At 42.8% G+C, this 19,013-nt stretch overlaps 1 protein-coding gene across 1 annotated transcript in view; it reads right to left on the reverse strand.

Annotated features, from left to right (window-relative positions):
• Positions 1-19,013, reverse strand: part of grik4 (glutamate receptor, ionotropic, kainate 4) — a 371,059-nt gene that overhangs the window by 60,741 nt on the left and 291,305 nt on the right. The window contains exons 9-11 of the mRNA XM_020047780.2: positions 9,376-9,537; positions 6,929-7,081; positions 6,017-6,121 (exon numbers count right to left, since the gene is read on the reverse strand). Coding sequence (XP_019903339.1) covers positions 6,017-6,121; positions 6,929-7,081; positions 9,376-9,537 — 420 coding nt within the window. The remainder of the gene's footprint in view (positions 1-6,016; positions 6,122-6,928; positions 7,082-9,375; positions 9,538-19,013) is intronic.

The raw sequence follows: 19,013 nt of genomic DNA on the forward strand, positions 1-19,013 counted from the left end.
TCTACAAAAACAGTCTACAGCCTCCTAACTTTACATTAACACAGTCTACAGCCTCCTAACTCTACATTAACACAGTCAACATCCTCCTAACTCTAAAAAAAACAGTCTACAGCGTCCTAACTCTACATTAACACAGTCTACAGCTTCCCCACTCTAACCTCAGTCTACAGCCTCCTCACTCTACATTAACACAGTCTACAGCTTCCCCACTCTAACCTCAAAGTCTACAGCCCCCTCACTCTGCCTTAACACGGTCTACAGCCACCTCACTGCCTTAACACAGTCTACAGCCTCCACACTCTTTCTTAACACAGTCTACAGCCTCGACACTCTACCTTAACACAGTCTACAGCCCCCTCACTCTGCCTTAACACAGTCTACAGCCTCCACACTCTGCCTTAATACAGTCTACAGCCTCCTCACTCTGCCTTAACACAGTCTACAGCCTCCACACTCTGACTTAACACAGTATATCACTAGCCAACCCACTCTTTTCCTATTTCCGCATGTGTTAAATTCCCAGGGCTTGATAAACAGCCTCGATTACCAAACTTAATTAGCAAATCGCCCTTTCCAGAAAGGGGACTCATGCTTCTCTTCTCCTTTCTCTCTCTGCCAGCCAGCAAGCCAACCAGCCAGCCACACACGAACCAACCAGCCAGCAAGCAAGTCAAAAAACCAACCAACCAGCCAGCCAGCCAGTCAGTCAGTCAACCTACCAAACCTACTGCAGGAGACACAACAGCAAATAAACCAGGCCGATGCCTGCAATTAGTCTGAACACCCTCTTCCACTCTAATTAATAGCTGGCCGGCTGCATTCTGTCATTGAGCACAACACAGACAATGAAGATCCATCCATGGAGAACCGGCATGGAGGCAGGGAGGCATGAAGGTTTGGAGGGGGCGGGGGAGCTGGATGGCTGGATTGAGTCGACTGTGGTGGGGGTGAGTCCTGGCAGGCATATCAGCTCCGCGGCCCAGAGGTGTGCCCACATCCCAGACTGGCCTTCGGACGCACGCCATCCTGGCAGAGCCTGACATGAAGTGGGCAGAGGAGGGGAGAGCCAGTCTGGAATCTGGCAGCCATGGCCTCAAAGCTCCGTTCCTCCCGAGGCGTAGAGGGTGGCTACAGGCCTAAACAAACAACAGCCCATCGCTCACTCACACCATCTGAAGGGCATTTTCATTGGTCCACAGACAGATGTATGCACACACGCTTGTGCACACACATAAACACACAAACACACACAAATGCACAGAGACACACGGAAACACACACACACCCACCCATGGTGTAGACCAATGTCTTAAAGACACCAAGACACTAGTCTAAAAAAAAGACCCCCATTAAAGAAATGTAACTGTTCTCAGATCTGTACCCTCCAAACTAGACTGGCCTGGAATTTGTTTGTGAAACTAGAGCTGACGTTGACAGATCATGGTTCTCCATTCCTCTGTACTCTGTGGCCTGTAGAGGATAGGTTGTATGAGTTATATGAGCATTAAAAGAGCAGGTTGAATTTTATTAGTCATTTGTATAAAACCTGAAAAAACAACACTTCACAGCTTAAATCCCGCTGAAGACACCATCTGCGTAGGGTACCACAGAGATAGGTGATATTAGGCTCTCTTTATACTGCGGATCTAATTACACACTGACACACGCCCATGCACGCACAAACACACACACACAAATACAATGAATCAAACAACAGGATTACAGCCAATTCCCCCCCCCATAAAAAAATAACCATTCCAACTGTGTGTGTGCATGTCTGATGGAGCATAGTTGTGTTTTAGATGGCAGTCTTATGGTTCTGAAGCAAGCAGGTGCCAGGAGCGGGTTGGCAACAACGGTGCCATAGGACCTGGGGGCGAACATGCCACAAACTGATATGACGATCAATCACTGGCATCACTGTCTGTGACTGGGAGCACAAAGGATTGTGGGAAATACACCTTGCCAGCCAATTGGCAAGGGGCAAGAATGGTTGACAGTGAATTAACCATGTGCAGGATTAAATCATGTTCTTTAATTTACTGAAGAATGCAATGGTTATATTTTGAGTAAAGGAATGTAGTATTTTATAAAAGAAAAGATACAGTACCTAAAATGAATGGACATCTGTAGATTTATAATATATGACAAAACAATTAATGATTTCTCAAGCCCTATATTTGTTGCCAACAAAATGGGATGAAATAACACAATCTTTCTGAAAACTGCTTTGAAAGTGTTCATCTTACCAAGGGCCTTCCTCAAAACCTAGCAAGCCTTTCACTCTTCATCAGCCGTAGTAGCTCTAAGTTGAGGTAAAGGCAAATTACATCTGAACGGAGGATGCCCCGTCAAGCCGTCCAAGCTCCTTTTGATAAAGAGATTTTGATGGAGCAGTAACTGATGTGAAAGCGCTGTATTTTCCAGAGAAGGACACTGTTCATATGCAAAATGTCTACCAGACAAATTCAATTTGGGGAGTGATGGGGCTCTCAAGCCATGCCACTCTCCTCATCCCCCGGGGGGCCCACGGCTCGCACAGACGGGGCGATACACAGATCAGCCAAAGGGCTGTGTGGAGCACAGACGGCAATAGCTGTGGGGGTTTGGGGAATTCAGCCAGATACACAAGGTGATAGGGAAGGAGGTGGATGGAGAAAGAGAGTAAGACGGAGAGGGGATGACGAGAGAACGATGGAGAAGGCGAGGAGAAAGAGGGGGCAGTGTTCCCTGCCTGTTCTCCCCCGGCTGTTTTATACCATGTTCCATTTTTAAAGAGCCATCCCACTGCCAGCACATTCATGTCAGAGACTGGAGAGACAGTGTGGGCGTAGCGACTATTGATTCGGACACGGAACGGCCTTGAAATGCGCGTGTGCGCGTGCGCGTGTGTGCAACGTGCATGCGTTGTTGTGTCAGGAAGGCAGCTAGCTCTGGCATCCCCTTCCTACTGTAGGTCCTGCCGAGGCGTTCACACCGCGACAGGTTGTAACACACCCGTCAATGCTGCATGTGGAGGTGTAAACTGAACACAACAAACAAGGCCTCTTCCTCTTCCCGTCGTCAAACGCTTTGTCTTATCCAATTAGCATTACTGGCAGGAAGGTGATTACACAATACCTCTGGTTGCAATCGTACATCATTATCCGTCTGGTTGACTTGTGTGGCTACGGTGTGGCACTGGGCTCCCACGGTGTCCGGGCATGACACTGTGGACACATCCTGCTGAGGTCGTTTTGTATTCAATTCAACTAGATATTATATTAGCTTTCCGTCCTGTCTGGAACGTCTTGGATTTTGACGGTTGAAATGTCTGGATGGAGCTCCACAAACTCATGAACCGTGTTTTTCCGGCTGTGGGTATCCAGGGGAATTATTTTAACCATGAGACAGTTCTTCAGCATGAAATTAGTTTTCTTTAAACAGCAATTACAAACTTTAGCTGCCGCTAGCTAAAAAAAACAAACAATGGAAGTAATAAGTGCTTGTGGGCAAGTTTATCTTTTAATGGCCGAATCACCATTAAGTAACATCAAACCAAATCTGGAGTTGATTTCATGTGATTTGGAGATTCACACCCCTATAACAGATATTGATTTCTTGCTAATGGTAGCCATAGATAGCAGAGGTTCCAAGAAATGTCTGTTCTAAGGAATTTTCATCACGGAATGCAGTTGATCTTGACCTGTAGACTTCTTTCAGAGGGATGACGTCAAACATCAAGCGGAAAGAAAGTGAAATTCTCCTTTAAGGCCCGCACCTTGTCAGCTTCAGTTGATCCAGCATTAAGGTGTTATATTTAGCGTAGTGAAGACTTCTCGGTCCCCCAGCAAGTACAAAACACTTATGTATAATTCATAAAGGGCTGAAGTGTGTTGCGGAGTGTATGAAGTGTGTTAGGACATTTATCTGTGGGGAGCAATGTGTCACTAGTGCCGTGGTGACCCGTGAGCAGACATTAGGGGAAGGAAAAGCAGTTAGTGCCGACAAAGCCTGGTTCCAGATCTGCTAGTGCTGTAAAGCCATTGCATAATTTCCTATTACATAATTTCCAATTGGCACGACAACCGACGTAGGAGTTGGCTATTCAACACAAACACATCTGGAACCAGGCAAGACGCAGAGCTTTACTCTCTTCCGTGGAATGAGTTGCCACAGGTGCAGTCGTCAGGGAACAGACAACAGGGGGGGGGGAGTGGGGGTGCTACAGGGAGTGGGGGGGGAGAGATCAAACCAGGACAGGTGTTCCGGGCCATGCCGTGAACTTGTAGAGACTGAAGTACTACCTGCTATATGAGAGCTGCGTCCCAGCCCACTTCTTCCTCTGCCGCAAGGCCGGACAACACACAGAACACAGAGATGTACAATATCAATGTCGGCGTTTATCTCAGAGAGAGACGTTTCAGGGATAAAAGCACTCTTCATGTGCAGCCAACAGAATCTCAGGCCAAAAGAAGAAAAAAACCCAGCATTAAGTAGCTGCTCTGTGTTTAGTAGGCCATATCCATTACAACAGTACCATTGTGACATTTCCAGGTTCAAGAACTATGTCAAGAACTCTGACAAGAAGAAGAAAAGGTATTATAATAAGTAGTATTACAAGAACTATAACAAGAACTCGGACGAGAACTATGACGAGAACGATGACGAGGACTATGACGAGGACTATGACGAGGACTATGACGAGGACTATGACGAGGACTATGACAAGAACTATGACGAGGACTATGACGAGGACTATGACAAGAACTATGACGAGGACTATGACGAGGCCCAACAATGTTTATCTTTGATCATGCACAGTTCTATACCCGCAGAAAAATAGAACCTGTCTCTGTTCGAGAACACAATTTTGGGTTTTGGATAGAATTATTTTCTGTTTGAACCATCTGGTTCCAGGTAAGACTATTTCATGATTAAACCTTCTGGTTTTAGGTAGAACTATTTCCTGATTAAACCTTCTGGTTTTAGGTAGAACTATTTCCTGATTGAACCTTCTGGATTTAGGTAGAACTATTTCCTGACTGAACTTTCTGGTTTTAGGTAGAACTATTTCCTGACTGAACTTTCTGGTTTTAGGTAGAACTATTTCCTGACGGAACTTTCTGGTTTTAGGTAGAACTATTTCCTGATTGAATCTTCTGGTTTTAGGTAGAACTATTTCCTGACTGAACTTTCTGATTAGATCTCTTTCAAGGTTAAACCTGTGTGTTCCATGTGGAGACCGGTCATGCCTGTGGAAAACAAGTTCTACCTGAAACCAAATAGGGTTCTCCTTGAAACCTAAACAATACTTCTACACAGACAGCTGCAGAAACCTTATGAAATCCATTTTTGATGTGGAGGCCAGATATCCTGTAGATAAGAAAAGTCAATCTCAACATCGAATCAACATCAAAGTGCTACTGTGACATTAATGAATAAATGAATGCAGGAATTGAAGAAAAGGAAACATTTGAATATACTAAACACATCTTCCTCACTAGTTCTCACAGCATCTTCACCAGAACAAAAACATGATGCCGATTAATAGTATGAAACTCTGTGAAACAGAGCAAGGACAAAAGGCACTACTCAAAAGCACTGTTAAAACCCCTCCAATATGAAAAAAAGCATAATACATTTGCTCTGGCAATTTAGAATGCATATGCATAAAAATAATGTATAGCATTTTTAGTGCAACATACAATTCTGAACATTTATATTTATACTATTTTTATTTTCTCCAAATTCAGCCTTCAAATCCAGCCAGTCCAGAGGGCACTCTAAATATTTAATAGTGCACACGTTGTGATTTTAGACACCTCAGCACTACAAGCCGTTAGGGTCAAGGAGATAATCTCAATAACCAAACACCAATTAAATACATTATCATGTCTTGCTACTGCACTGCAGCCCTCTGGACTTCTGGGAGCACTTTACTGTCTAATCCAACGCAGTGCTGGGGTAGCACTAACAGACAAAGGCCTGCAAAACAATATGCTGTAGCGCTGTATGAACGGGAGAGTTACTTTACCTGCCTTAGGCCATCTCTACTGTTCTGCATGATCCTCAGGGCATAGTTGGAGCGCTGGCCTTTGCTGTTGAACTCAATGTGGCCCGTTAGACCTTCCAACTCTACCTATCCCAGAGAGAGAGAAAACAAGAGACACAAGCCCCATGTTATTAAGTGTCAACCTGGCCTCCTGCCGATGCTGGTGGTGTTGGTCATTTGTGTTAAAATTGCATCCATTTGCTTTCAAATCGGTAAACTGGGCCGGATTACGGTCGGCCTGGCATGTAACAGAACCCAAGGTCTGTCACCCACAAGTGTAAACCGCTAACCAAATCCGGCAAAACGGGTCGGCTTGTTCCCACATTCCCAAGAATTTAAAAGCAACAACGATAGTGGTCTGCTTGAACCTAGGTCTGTCACCAGCGCCACAGGGAGGGCTGGGATTGGCTGGGCTTCAGTACTAACTTTCAATGGATAGAGGTTTGATTGGATTATCCAGAAGGGAAACATGCTGATAATCTTGCTGAAACAAAACCCCAAGCCCCCCTATTATCCGACACGGAGAGAAAAACAGCAGTATGATTGATACAAGCGAGCCTCCGACGAGATGATTATGGGATGACAAAGTGACGGCGGGATAACGTCGAAATGGCAACACATGACTCATTTTCACATTTGCTTTTGCTGAAGGAAAGATGTCTGAAATTCAATACATGTCAAACTCTAATGTCTAAATCCCTCAAAGGGCTTGTGTTCGTAATGAGGAGGGATCTGCATTACAGTACGACAGTCCGCTGCCCTCTTCCCACTGCAGTGTACTAATGAAGAAAGATGGCCTGCGACCTAGCTGGGTTCCAGACCCTGTTCGTTGCTTCGCACAAGAGCTAACTACAGCCTGTCATTCCCCTCCTGTCCAGAGTGGGGCACTCTTACCATCCTCAGGTAGTTCATGAGGCTGGTACCATGCTCCCAGATCTTGGAGGTCTTGCAGGAGAGCTGGGTGGCGCCCACGTTCTGGCTGCGGTTGAGCTCCTGGACTGCCGCCACCACTGCGTGCACCGCGTCAAAAAGCAGCGCCGACGAGAGCTGAGAGAGACAGACGGAGAGAGAGAGAGAGAGAGAGAGAGAGAAGAAAAAAAGAAGAAACAATGAACGAACGGAGTCGAAAGGGCTGTTCATGCAGTCAGAAACACAGAGTGATCCTGCGCAGGCCTAAGGTCTGGGGACCGCTCTGGGGACCGCTCTGTTCGGTCAGCGCTGGGCTAAAACCAGCCGGACTGCCTCTGTGCAGCAGTCAGATATTCCATTAGATCATCAGGATCCTGTGATGTGCTGACGCTGAAGAAAGCCCCGCCACTTTCACCCCTGCTCGAGCTGGCAAGTCATGACCGCTCCAATTACCACACATCCATCCGAGTTGGGCAAAAGTGCAGGAATGGGGGGGGGTTATCCTGCAGACTGTATACAAACAAGAGTCCTCTATGTAATATGTGAAATACAATATAGAATGAATGATAGCATGGATTATGTGTGGATGAGGGTGGCGGATATCAACACTGTGTGTGTATAATGCAGCTATAAGGGCCCTAATGTCCCTGATGTGCTGCCCATATGGGACTTTATAGATGATTGCAAAAAAAAAAAAATCCCATAGCCATTAGCATTTATATTATAATGCAGTATATCTGACCATTTGAATGAGTGAGTTGTTGAACTGGACCGTACTACAGTCAACAGCTTGAGAAAGCGTACTTAGAGTGTGTTCAGTACTGCAGCGTCATCTGGGATCCAGAAGGAAGAGCAGAGGGAAAGGCTGACCATATGTCAACTCATGTTACTTTAAAGGCACCTTTTACTCTAAAATCAAAGTTTGTCCAATGTTTTCCTGACCTCCGAGTCTGAAGTCTAATGTGAGCCATTTATTAAACATTTAATACTGTATTTTAAAAGGTTTTTAAACTGTATTTTCATTCAGTGTCTTTTCATTTCCACTCCCAGTGTTCTGGCCCTGCCTCAACAGATTCAGAAGAGTCAAAGACTCAATGCTGTCGAGGTTAACCCGATAGCACATTACATTTTCAAACGGCTTAAAATAGCCAATAAGATGTACAGAAAAAGGCATATGATGTTAATGTAAGCTAAGCCTTGTGATTTCATGGATGAATGCATATTAATATAACACAAACTTCCGACAATGATTTTAATCAGAACAACAAATCCCCTGTTTCTGTTCTCAGGTCAAAGGATGAAACCAAATGATCCCAAAGCAAGCAGCATAAGAACATGGATGAGTCGTCTTGGGTAGATTCAGTAACTCCATGACATAAACCCAGATCATTTTAACAAAATATAAGGTATAAATGTAGGAACAATGCTTAATAAATGATGAATAAACGATGTCCTTATCCATTATAAATGCTTTATGGTGTGTAGTTTTTATACTACCCCAGTCAATGTAATCTCCTCTCTTCCTCTCCATTCTTCCTCACATCTCTCTCTTCCATGGCCATGTCTCTTTATCTCTCCACTCGTTCTTCTGTAGTCAGGTTTTTAAGATACTTGTATAATTATCCCTTCACTCTTCTATCTGATAGACTACAAAACATCCTGTGATTAATTAGTGATAACTCCTAATTAAGAAAAAAATGCAACTTGAGAAACACAGCTGGTATTAAACAGCTAAAAACAGCAGCCATTGATTTTACAAAATCCTTCTTGACGGCTTAATTAAGAAACAAAAATTCAATAAATGCAATTAATGAATTACTCGTTGCTCTCCGTTTGATGTCAGAAAACACAAGAAATACATACTTTGGTACAGTTCAGCAGCAGACATGGAACATTTTTATGTTAATGCTCAGAAGTACACGACCAGCCACATTCATTTAATAAGCCTGTGGCAATTAAAAAACACAGACTAATTAACCACTACACAGACAACAGTATTAAAGGCACAGAAACACTTCACAGCCTTAACATTCTTCAAGTTCATCTAATGGCTAGTAATGAATCTGAGTCTCAGAGGTAAACGTGCGATACAGGAAAAGAGCTCTGGTTGACTTAGTAACCCATTCTACAGGCTATATCTGTACAGGTCCTCCTGGGGGCCGAGGGGTAATATGCTATTATTTGTTTTTGCCATAGCACTTGAATTTGCCAGTTTTTCGTTTCCAAGAAATTGGCACAAATTACTAGAACACGGATTTTACTTTGTCATTACAGGTTATTGTGAGTAACCAAATAAGGAGAAGTACAGTGGTCTGAATACCCTCCCAAGGCACATTATATCTACAAAACTATAGAAGTTCCAGATATAAATATATATAGTACTAATTATCAGACGTGATTGTGGTCTTTAGAAGTTAAAGTCCTGGTCTCACCGGTGTGCCAGCAAAGGGGGCGTGGTCACAGTTTTCCTGCCATGAACGGTTGAGGCTGAGGACGAAATCCTGGAAGAACGGATGTGTTCGGTTGAAGACGGAAAAGCCCAGAATGTTGACCCGCTCACTGGGGACGTCGTCCAATCGCAGCAGAGAGAACTCCTGCAGAGGGAGCAGTCAGAGGATCAAACATGTAACAGTATTAGGTAATATTAGGTTACCTTTATGAACATTTCTTGAACATTTCCAACATCAATCAGGTTGAATTGTTTTGACATGTGGAGGCATTTAATTGAATATTCGATCAATGTCAGGGAAAAGGGCACATGCTAATCAAACACGTTTAGCCTCAATTTCATTGATTTACTTGATGTTCATTATATCAACTTCATTACTGTGGCTAATTAAGATTCCTGACATGTACACCACCATCTAATTCCTTTTGTGTGTATGTACAGTGTGTGTGTCTGCCTATTGCTTTTGCATATTCATAGATGTGTGGGCATTCCCAGGAAAAGCCCATGGAAGTGTGCCTGGATGGAAAAGTTTGACTTGAAAGTTCACTGCGGCGGTCCCTTGGGGAGCGGAGGACAGCACCAGGAGGTTAATGGAGACGTCAGCCCTGTCCCCCTCAGGTAGCAGTGCCGGCGTCAGTCTATAACGGGGACTACGTCTGTCACCTTACTGGGCCCCCGGGACACGCATGACACATACCGAGAGGCGGGAGGAGGAGAAGGAGACGAGGGCCGGAGGAGGAGGAACATTACTCAGGCTACAGAAGGACGACTGTGAAGAGGGGTCGAGGAAGAGGTCAGAAGAGGAGGCCAAAGGAGGAGGGTAGAGGAACAGGTTAGAAAAATGTAGAGTTGGAAGTTAGAGGAGGAGTATGGAGGAAGAGGGTAAAGGACTAGAGAAGGGTAGAGGATGAGGTTAAATGAGAAGGGTTGAGGATGAGGTTAAAGGAGAAGGGTAGAGGATGAGTTTAAATGAGAAGGGTTGGGAATGGAGAAGAGAAGGTGGTACACAAGGAGGGCAGAGGAGAAGTGCGTAGGAATAGGTTGTAGGAGTGTAGAGGAGGAGGTTATTGGAGGAGGTTATTGGAGGAGGGTGGAGGAGGAGGTTATAGGAGTGTAGAGGAGGATGTGTGTGTGCGTGAGCAGGGGTGTGTCTGATCCTAATAAGGTCTGTTGAGGTCGGTGAGTTGAGTGGAAAGAAAACCCCTCTGGGGGCTAAAACCTCACAAGACACCAGCAAAAGCCTTTCAAATCCCAGGGCTTAGATAAGGTAGCATGTTAGCGCTGTCTTCTGCAACACCAGATCAAAGCCCAACTAGACCAATGCTCTCACAACAAACACCAGCAGAGTAGGGGAAGGTGAGCAGGCCACGGCCGAACCAAAGACACGTGATGGGCTGTATCACGGTGAGAGAGGAAAAAAAGTTCAGGAAAGACAAAGAGTTTCAGGGGGAGCGGATCCAGAGATAAACTGTGTCATGGGCGTACAGAGGGATGGAAGAAGGGGAGGTGAAGATACAGAGAGAAGCTGAGTGTCAGGAGGGAGGAGGGATGGACGCTACAGAAGAGACAGGGCCTGCCTCTGAAAGAGCCCCCTCTAGTATAAGGGACACATCTAGTACATTCCTCAGAGCCCCAGAGGCAGAACAGAAGAAAGCCCTGTTGAACTTCCCAAGCATGACTAGCCACATTCCCTAATGCTGGCAGCGTCACGTCTTTGTCTTCTACCCGGGCGAAAGGATTGAAAGGATGGAATTAGTGTAGTCGTCAATTGCCCACGAGGTCCAAATTGGAGAGAAGCGTTGGGGGGGGGCTGCCACATATGGACCAAATACACAATTCTATTTGGTGTGGACACAGTATTCTCTTCTAGCTGGCTGTTCCCTGTATCTGACTGAAATGAGTGTCTGTCTCTCTGGTCCCGTTGATAACAAGCAATCTAAAAAACTAAATTACGTTTATGGTAAGACGCTGCAGACCAATCAAACTGATGTGCTAGCTTTTGATGCTTTGATGTTTTTGAGGCAGTCATGGCAGATTGTTTTTGCACTTTCTGCCAAGTCCATTTGGGACCTTGAGAACTTGAGATACTACATAGATATCGATGAGTGAGAGACAGCACTTGAGAAGAAAGCTGGTGGAGCCAGAAACAGTGTTTTGTCTGCTCGCAATTCTTTCTGAATGAGTATTCAAATAAACACACGGAAAGATTTATTAATTCATGAGAACATTTCCAACATGGATATTGATGTTGTTGACTGCAACAACGAAATTGTTCATGCACACACTCACACATTCTTTATATTATTATTATGAAAAAGTACCTCTATTACTTTATTTACACCCCCCCCCCCCACACACACACACACCACAGAAACAACTTTAAAAAGTCCCCACTATTCCTTTATTGACAATCATCTGCGCACTAGTAACATGTTCATCTTCTTCCCTTTGTTCCTGGTGCACTGTGCACCCGGTCTGACCCAATGGGATTGGCCCTATAATTACTCTCTAAGTGCACTTTAATAGATCATTAGTAAGGGAGAGCGTGCAAACGAGCTGATCATTAAGTATGCCCTCCTGGGTGCCGTCAAACATCCCACATACAAGGTCACCTCACGTATCCTCCTATGGCATCTGAAGAAACCTAGCTAGCATGAGCGCACGCCGCTGACGAGTCTGGAAACATAGACACACACGCACGCATACGCCCGGGGATGTTATCAAGCTCGCTCACACACACACACACACACACACACACGTTGTGTATTATACAAAGCAGGATAAGTCAGAGTGAGAAAGTGGGGGGTGGCAGGCCGGATGGTCCAGAGGCCTCCAGCGACGAGCCGTGGCAGCCAGCGTGGGGTGCCGGGTGAGGGGCTGACAGGATGGCCATGGGCCCCCCGACAACAGCCTGTCACCTGGAGATCCATCAGAACCCAGGAGCTGGGCCAACCTGCTGTTTCACTGCTGGTACCACCTGGATTGTCTCTGTCTCGCACACTAACACCCTGTTTTCTCTTGCTATAATTATTTGTTTCAACTTTGTCAAAACCGCTCTGAGATATTCGGAATGTTTTGGTGAGAACACTTCGTAGATAAACAAAAGAAAGTGCTACTCACCTCTTGCATACAGAGAGGCCCATCCCACGTTTTGAAACCAAACGCAACGAGTCCGACAAAACTGCCCCCCACGTGGTAATCAAAGGCCACAAAATACTTGTAATATGTTTAAGTGTAGGAGCTACTGCTTACACACCGAAAAAATACTGAAAAGAATCGCTATAATCCAAAACAGACATAGTGTGTCTTGGACAACGTCATTTCTACTGTCAAAAGATAGGCTCTGTGTCTGTGAAGGAATCCAATCCCAAGCCTAACCTAATTACCTGACTTCAACCTTGACCAGCCTTAAGCAGAGACCACCCAGTATCTTCTCCTAATCGTTTTATCATTGTGCAGAGAGTGAACGGACTTCTCCACATTTTGTGGAAAATGGAGTGGGCCTCCATTCCTTTAGGATATCTTTGTGCAGGGGCGTAATATTTCCTAGATTCCTCATTAACTTAACACACTGACGTTTGCTTTGGCTTTAACCCCCCCCCCCACCTGGACAAAATGTCAAATATTACCGCCAGAAAGTGAGATCATGTTTTAAACACATCTTCTGAATCGGAAGGCTAGCAATTCAACAGGCAGACTAAAACACACACACACACACACTAACAGTATTTTGTGTTTTTCTTGTGGTGTATCCAAGCTTGGAGCTGAATAATGAGCTCCCCATAGACCTGGCTGTTACCTTACCTCTCTTTACTGTCAGTATCCAGATTTGCACGCTCACTCTTACTCTCATACACTTTTTTTTCTCTCTCTCTCTCTCTCTCTCTCTCTCTCTCTCTCTCTCACACACATACAAACACACACACACCTACCTTCCACAGAGCTGAGGCCCCAAAAGGTACCACAAACACAACATAACAGGTTTTCATGAAATAGGCACAAACTGCTTTTTAGCAGTTGTGTGACATGCACACAAAAAAGGCATTTCAGCTGTATTGAAAAATGAAATGTGTGTATATGATACCATTTTCTTCCTTTAATGGGGCGTATCTGAAATGAATGCATTAAATGCCCGATAGGAGTAAGGGTTAAGGTTAGGATTTAAAGTAAGGACAGACGCTGAAATTCATGCTAGATGCATGCTCCCCCCTGTTCCTTGTTGAAATGCAGGTTTATTCAACCAATCGCAAGCCTTTCTTCCTACATGTGTGCATATCACAAATCTCTAATAAGCAAGCGTCTATTTCATGAAAAGCTGTAATACTGTTCCTCTGCTATTCATTAAAACTGTTTATTTATAATACTGAGCATTTTAGCTAACAATAATATAGCAAACATGACGTACATTGTGATCACCCATAAAGACCCTACCTGTAACACGCTGCTAAGTTACATTTGCTAATAAGCAAACAAACAATATCCAACACTGCTTTCAGGGTGAGCTCTACACGCTCGGATGTCCAGAATTGTGTTGACGAAACTCAATGGAGACTTTTCACAAATTGGATTGAAGTGTTGATTGTTGAGCTAAACTGAAGCTCCAAGAGCATCCAGGCAGACTCAGGTTTTCAGCATGCAGATCCTGTAGAATTTTCATCTACCAAATGTATTAGTTGCAAGCAACAAGGTTGCGTGGATCAACTTCAGACGCATCTAATTTGAAGAACTGGTATAGATACCAGTGTGCTCAGAATTGTCGATTACTTACGGCCTCCTCAAACTATCGGAGTTTTAGGTTAATAAAGGGCCGTCAATGAAACATTGAATGTACATACCGCTCCAGAAAAAATGAAGAGACCACTGCACCTTTTCCAAAAAAAATTTAAAAGGAAGGTTTCGAGTGAGGAACAGAAGGGTTAAAGACCACTGCGAATTGAACGCTTCTGTTCCTCACTCCAAACTTTCCTTTTCAACGTCTTTGGAAAGAAAAGAAAAAGGTGCCGTGGTCTCTTAATTTTTTCCAGAGCTCTATGTACATTTGATGTTTAAATATGTTCTGGAACCATATATTTTTCCACTGTGAAAACTAATTTTGCCTTCTTGCGAAAATATGCATTGTCTTACTAGAGACTAGCTTTCCTCGATTCTCTACATTCTACACTTGTTCAATGAGCATTGGAACACGATTATGTTAAAAGGATTTACAGCTTTATGACATGCACTATGATGTGAATAGGCTACTTACAGCCTGGTTTTCAATTTAGAAGGAGGCATTACTGTAACTATAGTTTTGGCAGAATGAACGTACAAATGTTTCCCCCGTGCAAACACTCAGACAAGACACCAAACCACACTCTCAAACCAACTTCTTCAGCTATAGCCCTGACATTTTTTAAAGGGCAAACCAAACAATGAGTTCAGCCTCTTTTCTTAAAGTAATTAACAAAGCGTTCATACCCATCTCTACATGATAAGGGATGGATTCTGATATTACCTTTGCGTTCATGTTTAACTAATTACCCTCAGCTTTGTCTTGTTAACTTATCCTTGCTTATCCTCCTACATATAATTGAAATGTATGAAATCACTGGTACGCTGGTATGCTGAATGACAAAATGTAACTTTTTATATACTGTAAATACTAATTTTGATATTTAAATGTATATCTTCTATACTTATTATTGGATCTTACTAGAATATTAATTTGTTAGAAAAAACAAGCAGTCTAATATTTTGCATTTAATATCAGAATGCATTTGAAAATACTATTTGGACAGTTTTTGCATAATGATGTAATTTTTCAAATAAAGAACATTTAAATAAATATTTGGTATGTTTGTGTGTACATTTGGTTTTATCTGAAAAAAAGTTATATACAGCTCAGAATTTACATTAGTGTCTCCTGAAAGAGGACAACACAACACCTCACATAAAAAAAACATTAGTGATTTGGTCTAAAAACTGTGTTTTTATACCCATTAAAATACTATATGAGAAGTTGTTTGGGGCTTTTTATTTAGAAAATACTCAAATACACAACAAAAACAGTCCAACTGAAATGTTTTAAACTCATGTAAGTTCATGTAAGGTTCATGTCAAGGTTAATATCCAGTGGAAGAGAGCAGTGTAGCAGCCTATTGAACCAGGAGGTTATATAACGAAACATGGCACAGTTTGAAGAGTAGCTACTGTTCTTGAGTGCCAAAAACACTTAAAAGCTTCATTGGTGATGTAGCTGCATGTTATGAGAGTTCAAGGCCCTGGACACCAGAGGGAAAACCGACGCATTACTTCAGGGATAGGTTAACACGGTGGAACGTGCATACCGTTCAACATAAAGGCACTGAGCGGTGAGAAAGACAAACAGCTTCAGCCCTTGAAATTGAAAAGCTTGATTGTGAGTGTAGCTACTGGAGGAAGCTTGAGATCGATTGATGATGATGATGATGATGATGGAAAATGAGAGCACGGGAATGTTTCCAGTATCTCCTTATATTAAGATTTAGTAACATTTCTTTACTTTTTCTTATTGATTTCCCCAAAGACACAATATCAAATGATTACCTCACTTTGTAAAGTGGAAGGAGACAGTTATGTCTTCCCAGCACAGTCAGTGTGCAATAACAAAATCTAATTTTATTGGCGCAGTGATTATGCAAAAAACTGGAATGTCTACATTGTGTTCTGAGCAAGAAGTCATTTCATGCTGATATCAATAGCCTTGTAAATTAAGTTAGAGGCTCTAAAGAAAGGTTATTCCACTCCAGTCCCAGAGGGCTGAAGGCCTTTGTTTTTTATCCTCTCCCTCTAATCAAGAGAGATTCAGACCTGGGACACCAGCTGAGTGCAATTAACTACAAGGTAGAAAGAAAAGTCCGAAATGTTACGCGCCCCCAGGACGGGAGTTGAAGAGCCCTGCTCTAAAGCATCCCGCTGCCTCTTAATTACAAAGACTGGGGATGAAGAACCATCTCCAAATGTCAACATAACTCTCACACTCATTATATAGAGGGACAATACTGACATTCGATAAAGGAACCATTGTGTTTCCTCTGTCTAAAACAACAGTAAGGATTTACATGCATGTGTCCCATACAGCTCACTGTCTTTCCCAGTGTGAGGAGCAAAAATGCACTCTGAAGACCACAGGGTGTTAGCAGGAACGTAACCAGTGATGGCAATACAGTAACATAATCCTTTGGGTTCAGAGCCAATGATGGCAATAACATGAGCTTGGAAGATGCTTCCGTAATGCTTCTATTACTGTATATCTCAACGATGCATTACCTTCATTCGCATTTGTTTAATAGGGGCATACATCAAAACAAGTTGGCTTTTCTGCTCAGCATAAAAAACAAATGACCGCTTTTTGATCTATTATTCACAGAATTATAGCAGAGCCTGGAACAATAATAGCCCATTTGTAGGATTTAAGAGACATGATCTCCTGGATAATCTAGTAGTGGGCAAGGCCACAAACCCCATTCATTTAGCTGGCTACGGCATATGCTGAGAACATGAACTGCAGTACACTATCTCGATTCACTCTCCAATCACGATGGAGCAACAATTTCTTTTTTTTAACGATGTTTCAGCTGAAAAAATGCAACCATGCTACAGGTGAAAAAAAAAAAAAATGCTAAAAAGGAACGATTCAACTCCTACTACAAATGAATCCTGTACTCTGTAAAAGCTCACAAGTAAACCTGAACACAGCGACAATGTGCGACGGTATAGAAAACACTGAAATAAAGATGAGGACTCTTGCAGTTTTGTGCCAGGCGGATCACGGCAAAGTGGACTTGGGTCACCTTGTCTCCTGGTGTGTGAGATCAGCCTGACAGCATGGCCATACAGACCATGGACAAGAGAGAGGAGCTAAACTCTTCAACTACATTATGGACGAGGCTTATGAGCAAAGTGGACATGTGATTTCAACCAAATGTTTAACAGCTCGAAGTACCTTTGACACTATACAAACGACAGTAGACAAGACCCCTGTACATTTCTATTTGATAAACTGAAAACTGTTTTCTGTTCTCACCCACCTCCCCCTTACCCCCTGGGTCAACACATACATCCACAGATTTGATTTGACATAGCTCCAACCCGCATACAGACAGACACGGCCACACTCCTGGTCCCTCCATCTCTATTAGCAGCTCAGCCAATCCGTTATCGACCAGATTGTTCGCATTGGCCGAGGCAGGCAATAATTACAATATGGTAATATGTCAAAATGATAGCTCCATTACGGCGATTTAAGTTAGCCAAGTAGCCAAGAGATTGGAGACGCTAGAGTAAACATCCATAATGGTTCAGAAAAAAAATTCTGAAGCAACACAAAAGCCTAACCAAACGCTTGGCTTAAGGCAGACAATTAATTAAAGACTCAATTTCAAAGAGCAGGAAATGGAAATAAAGGTCAAGCAACAATTTCGGGGGCTGACTTACAGTAGGGGGAATGTGATTTACTAAGGGGGAAAAAAGCTGAAAGAAGCTTCCAGCTTATCAACAGTCTGTCACAATCCTTCAGTTAATTACTACTGTAATTTACTGTAATTACTACTGTAATTAACATGCTCATTTGAAACTCACACACCCACCTCTTAGAGAGATACTCTAGGGAATTGCAGGCATTATCTAAGGGGAATTATGTTCACAACAGATAATAACTGCATATTAAATGAGCATTAATGTAAAAAATATTTAAAAAAGCATTCCTGTTCTTATGATACTGTCTACAATATTTTGTATGAAATTGTGGGAAGAAAAAAAATGCCTGGAAAATGCCTGGAATTTCAAGCTGGTAAAGTATAATGGAATCTGATTATAACAGACAAATGTCCATTCATCTTGGTTAAGGAGTGGGCTCTAGACCAATTTTATTGCCAAAGCTGTTTCAGTAAATATATTCAAAAGTTGTTTCCTACTGTGATCACACAGATCATTTTAAAGACAGAAGGTTTCTTAGGGAAATTTAGGAGTAAAATGTTAGATTTATTTTATGTATTGCCTAGTGCAGTAGAAATTTTTACTTTTTTTTTAATGATATTCCCAAATGATGCTTGAAATAACACTCAAAAAATTTACTTTGTGAAAAATTGGTATTCTAATGCCCACAATACCAGTTATTTTATTAAATAGAATAAAATGATGATTTCAAAATAAAATGATTGGGCCTTTAAAAAAATAAAAAATGCCTTGGATCGGACTGATACAAACTTATAAAAAGCTTAGAAAGCTATGGAATTCTCCTCATTGAACGATCAGGAAATATTACAGCTCTCAAAGAGAGCTGCAATAAGCCTGAAACATGGTAATCAATAGTCTCACTGACTTCATACATTACTAAAAAGTTTGAAAAAAAGCTGTAAAGATAGGCACTGAAGGGTAAGTCTGATATAAGAAAAAGCAAGTGTATCTGTCCATAGCATTGCCAATGCATTTTGCCCCCATGCTGGAAACCATCGCCATTGGCGACAATGAGCAGCAATCTTCCCCGCTGAGAGCAAGGCAGCAGTACTTAGCCAACACATCATGCCATTATTTGCATAGTAAACAATTCTGACATACTTTGTATTCTGATGAGATGCTTCCCTATTTGTTGTCAGTTTTCCA

The sequence above is a fragment of the Esox lucius genome, chromosome 1, assembly GCF_011004845.1.
Source record: "Esox lucius isolate fEsoLuc1 chromosome 1, fEsoLuc1.pri, whole genome shotgun sequence".
In the NCBI taxonomy this organism is placed as follows: Eukaryota; Metazoa; Chordata; class Actinopteri; order Esociformes; family Esocidae; genus Esox; species Esox lucius.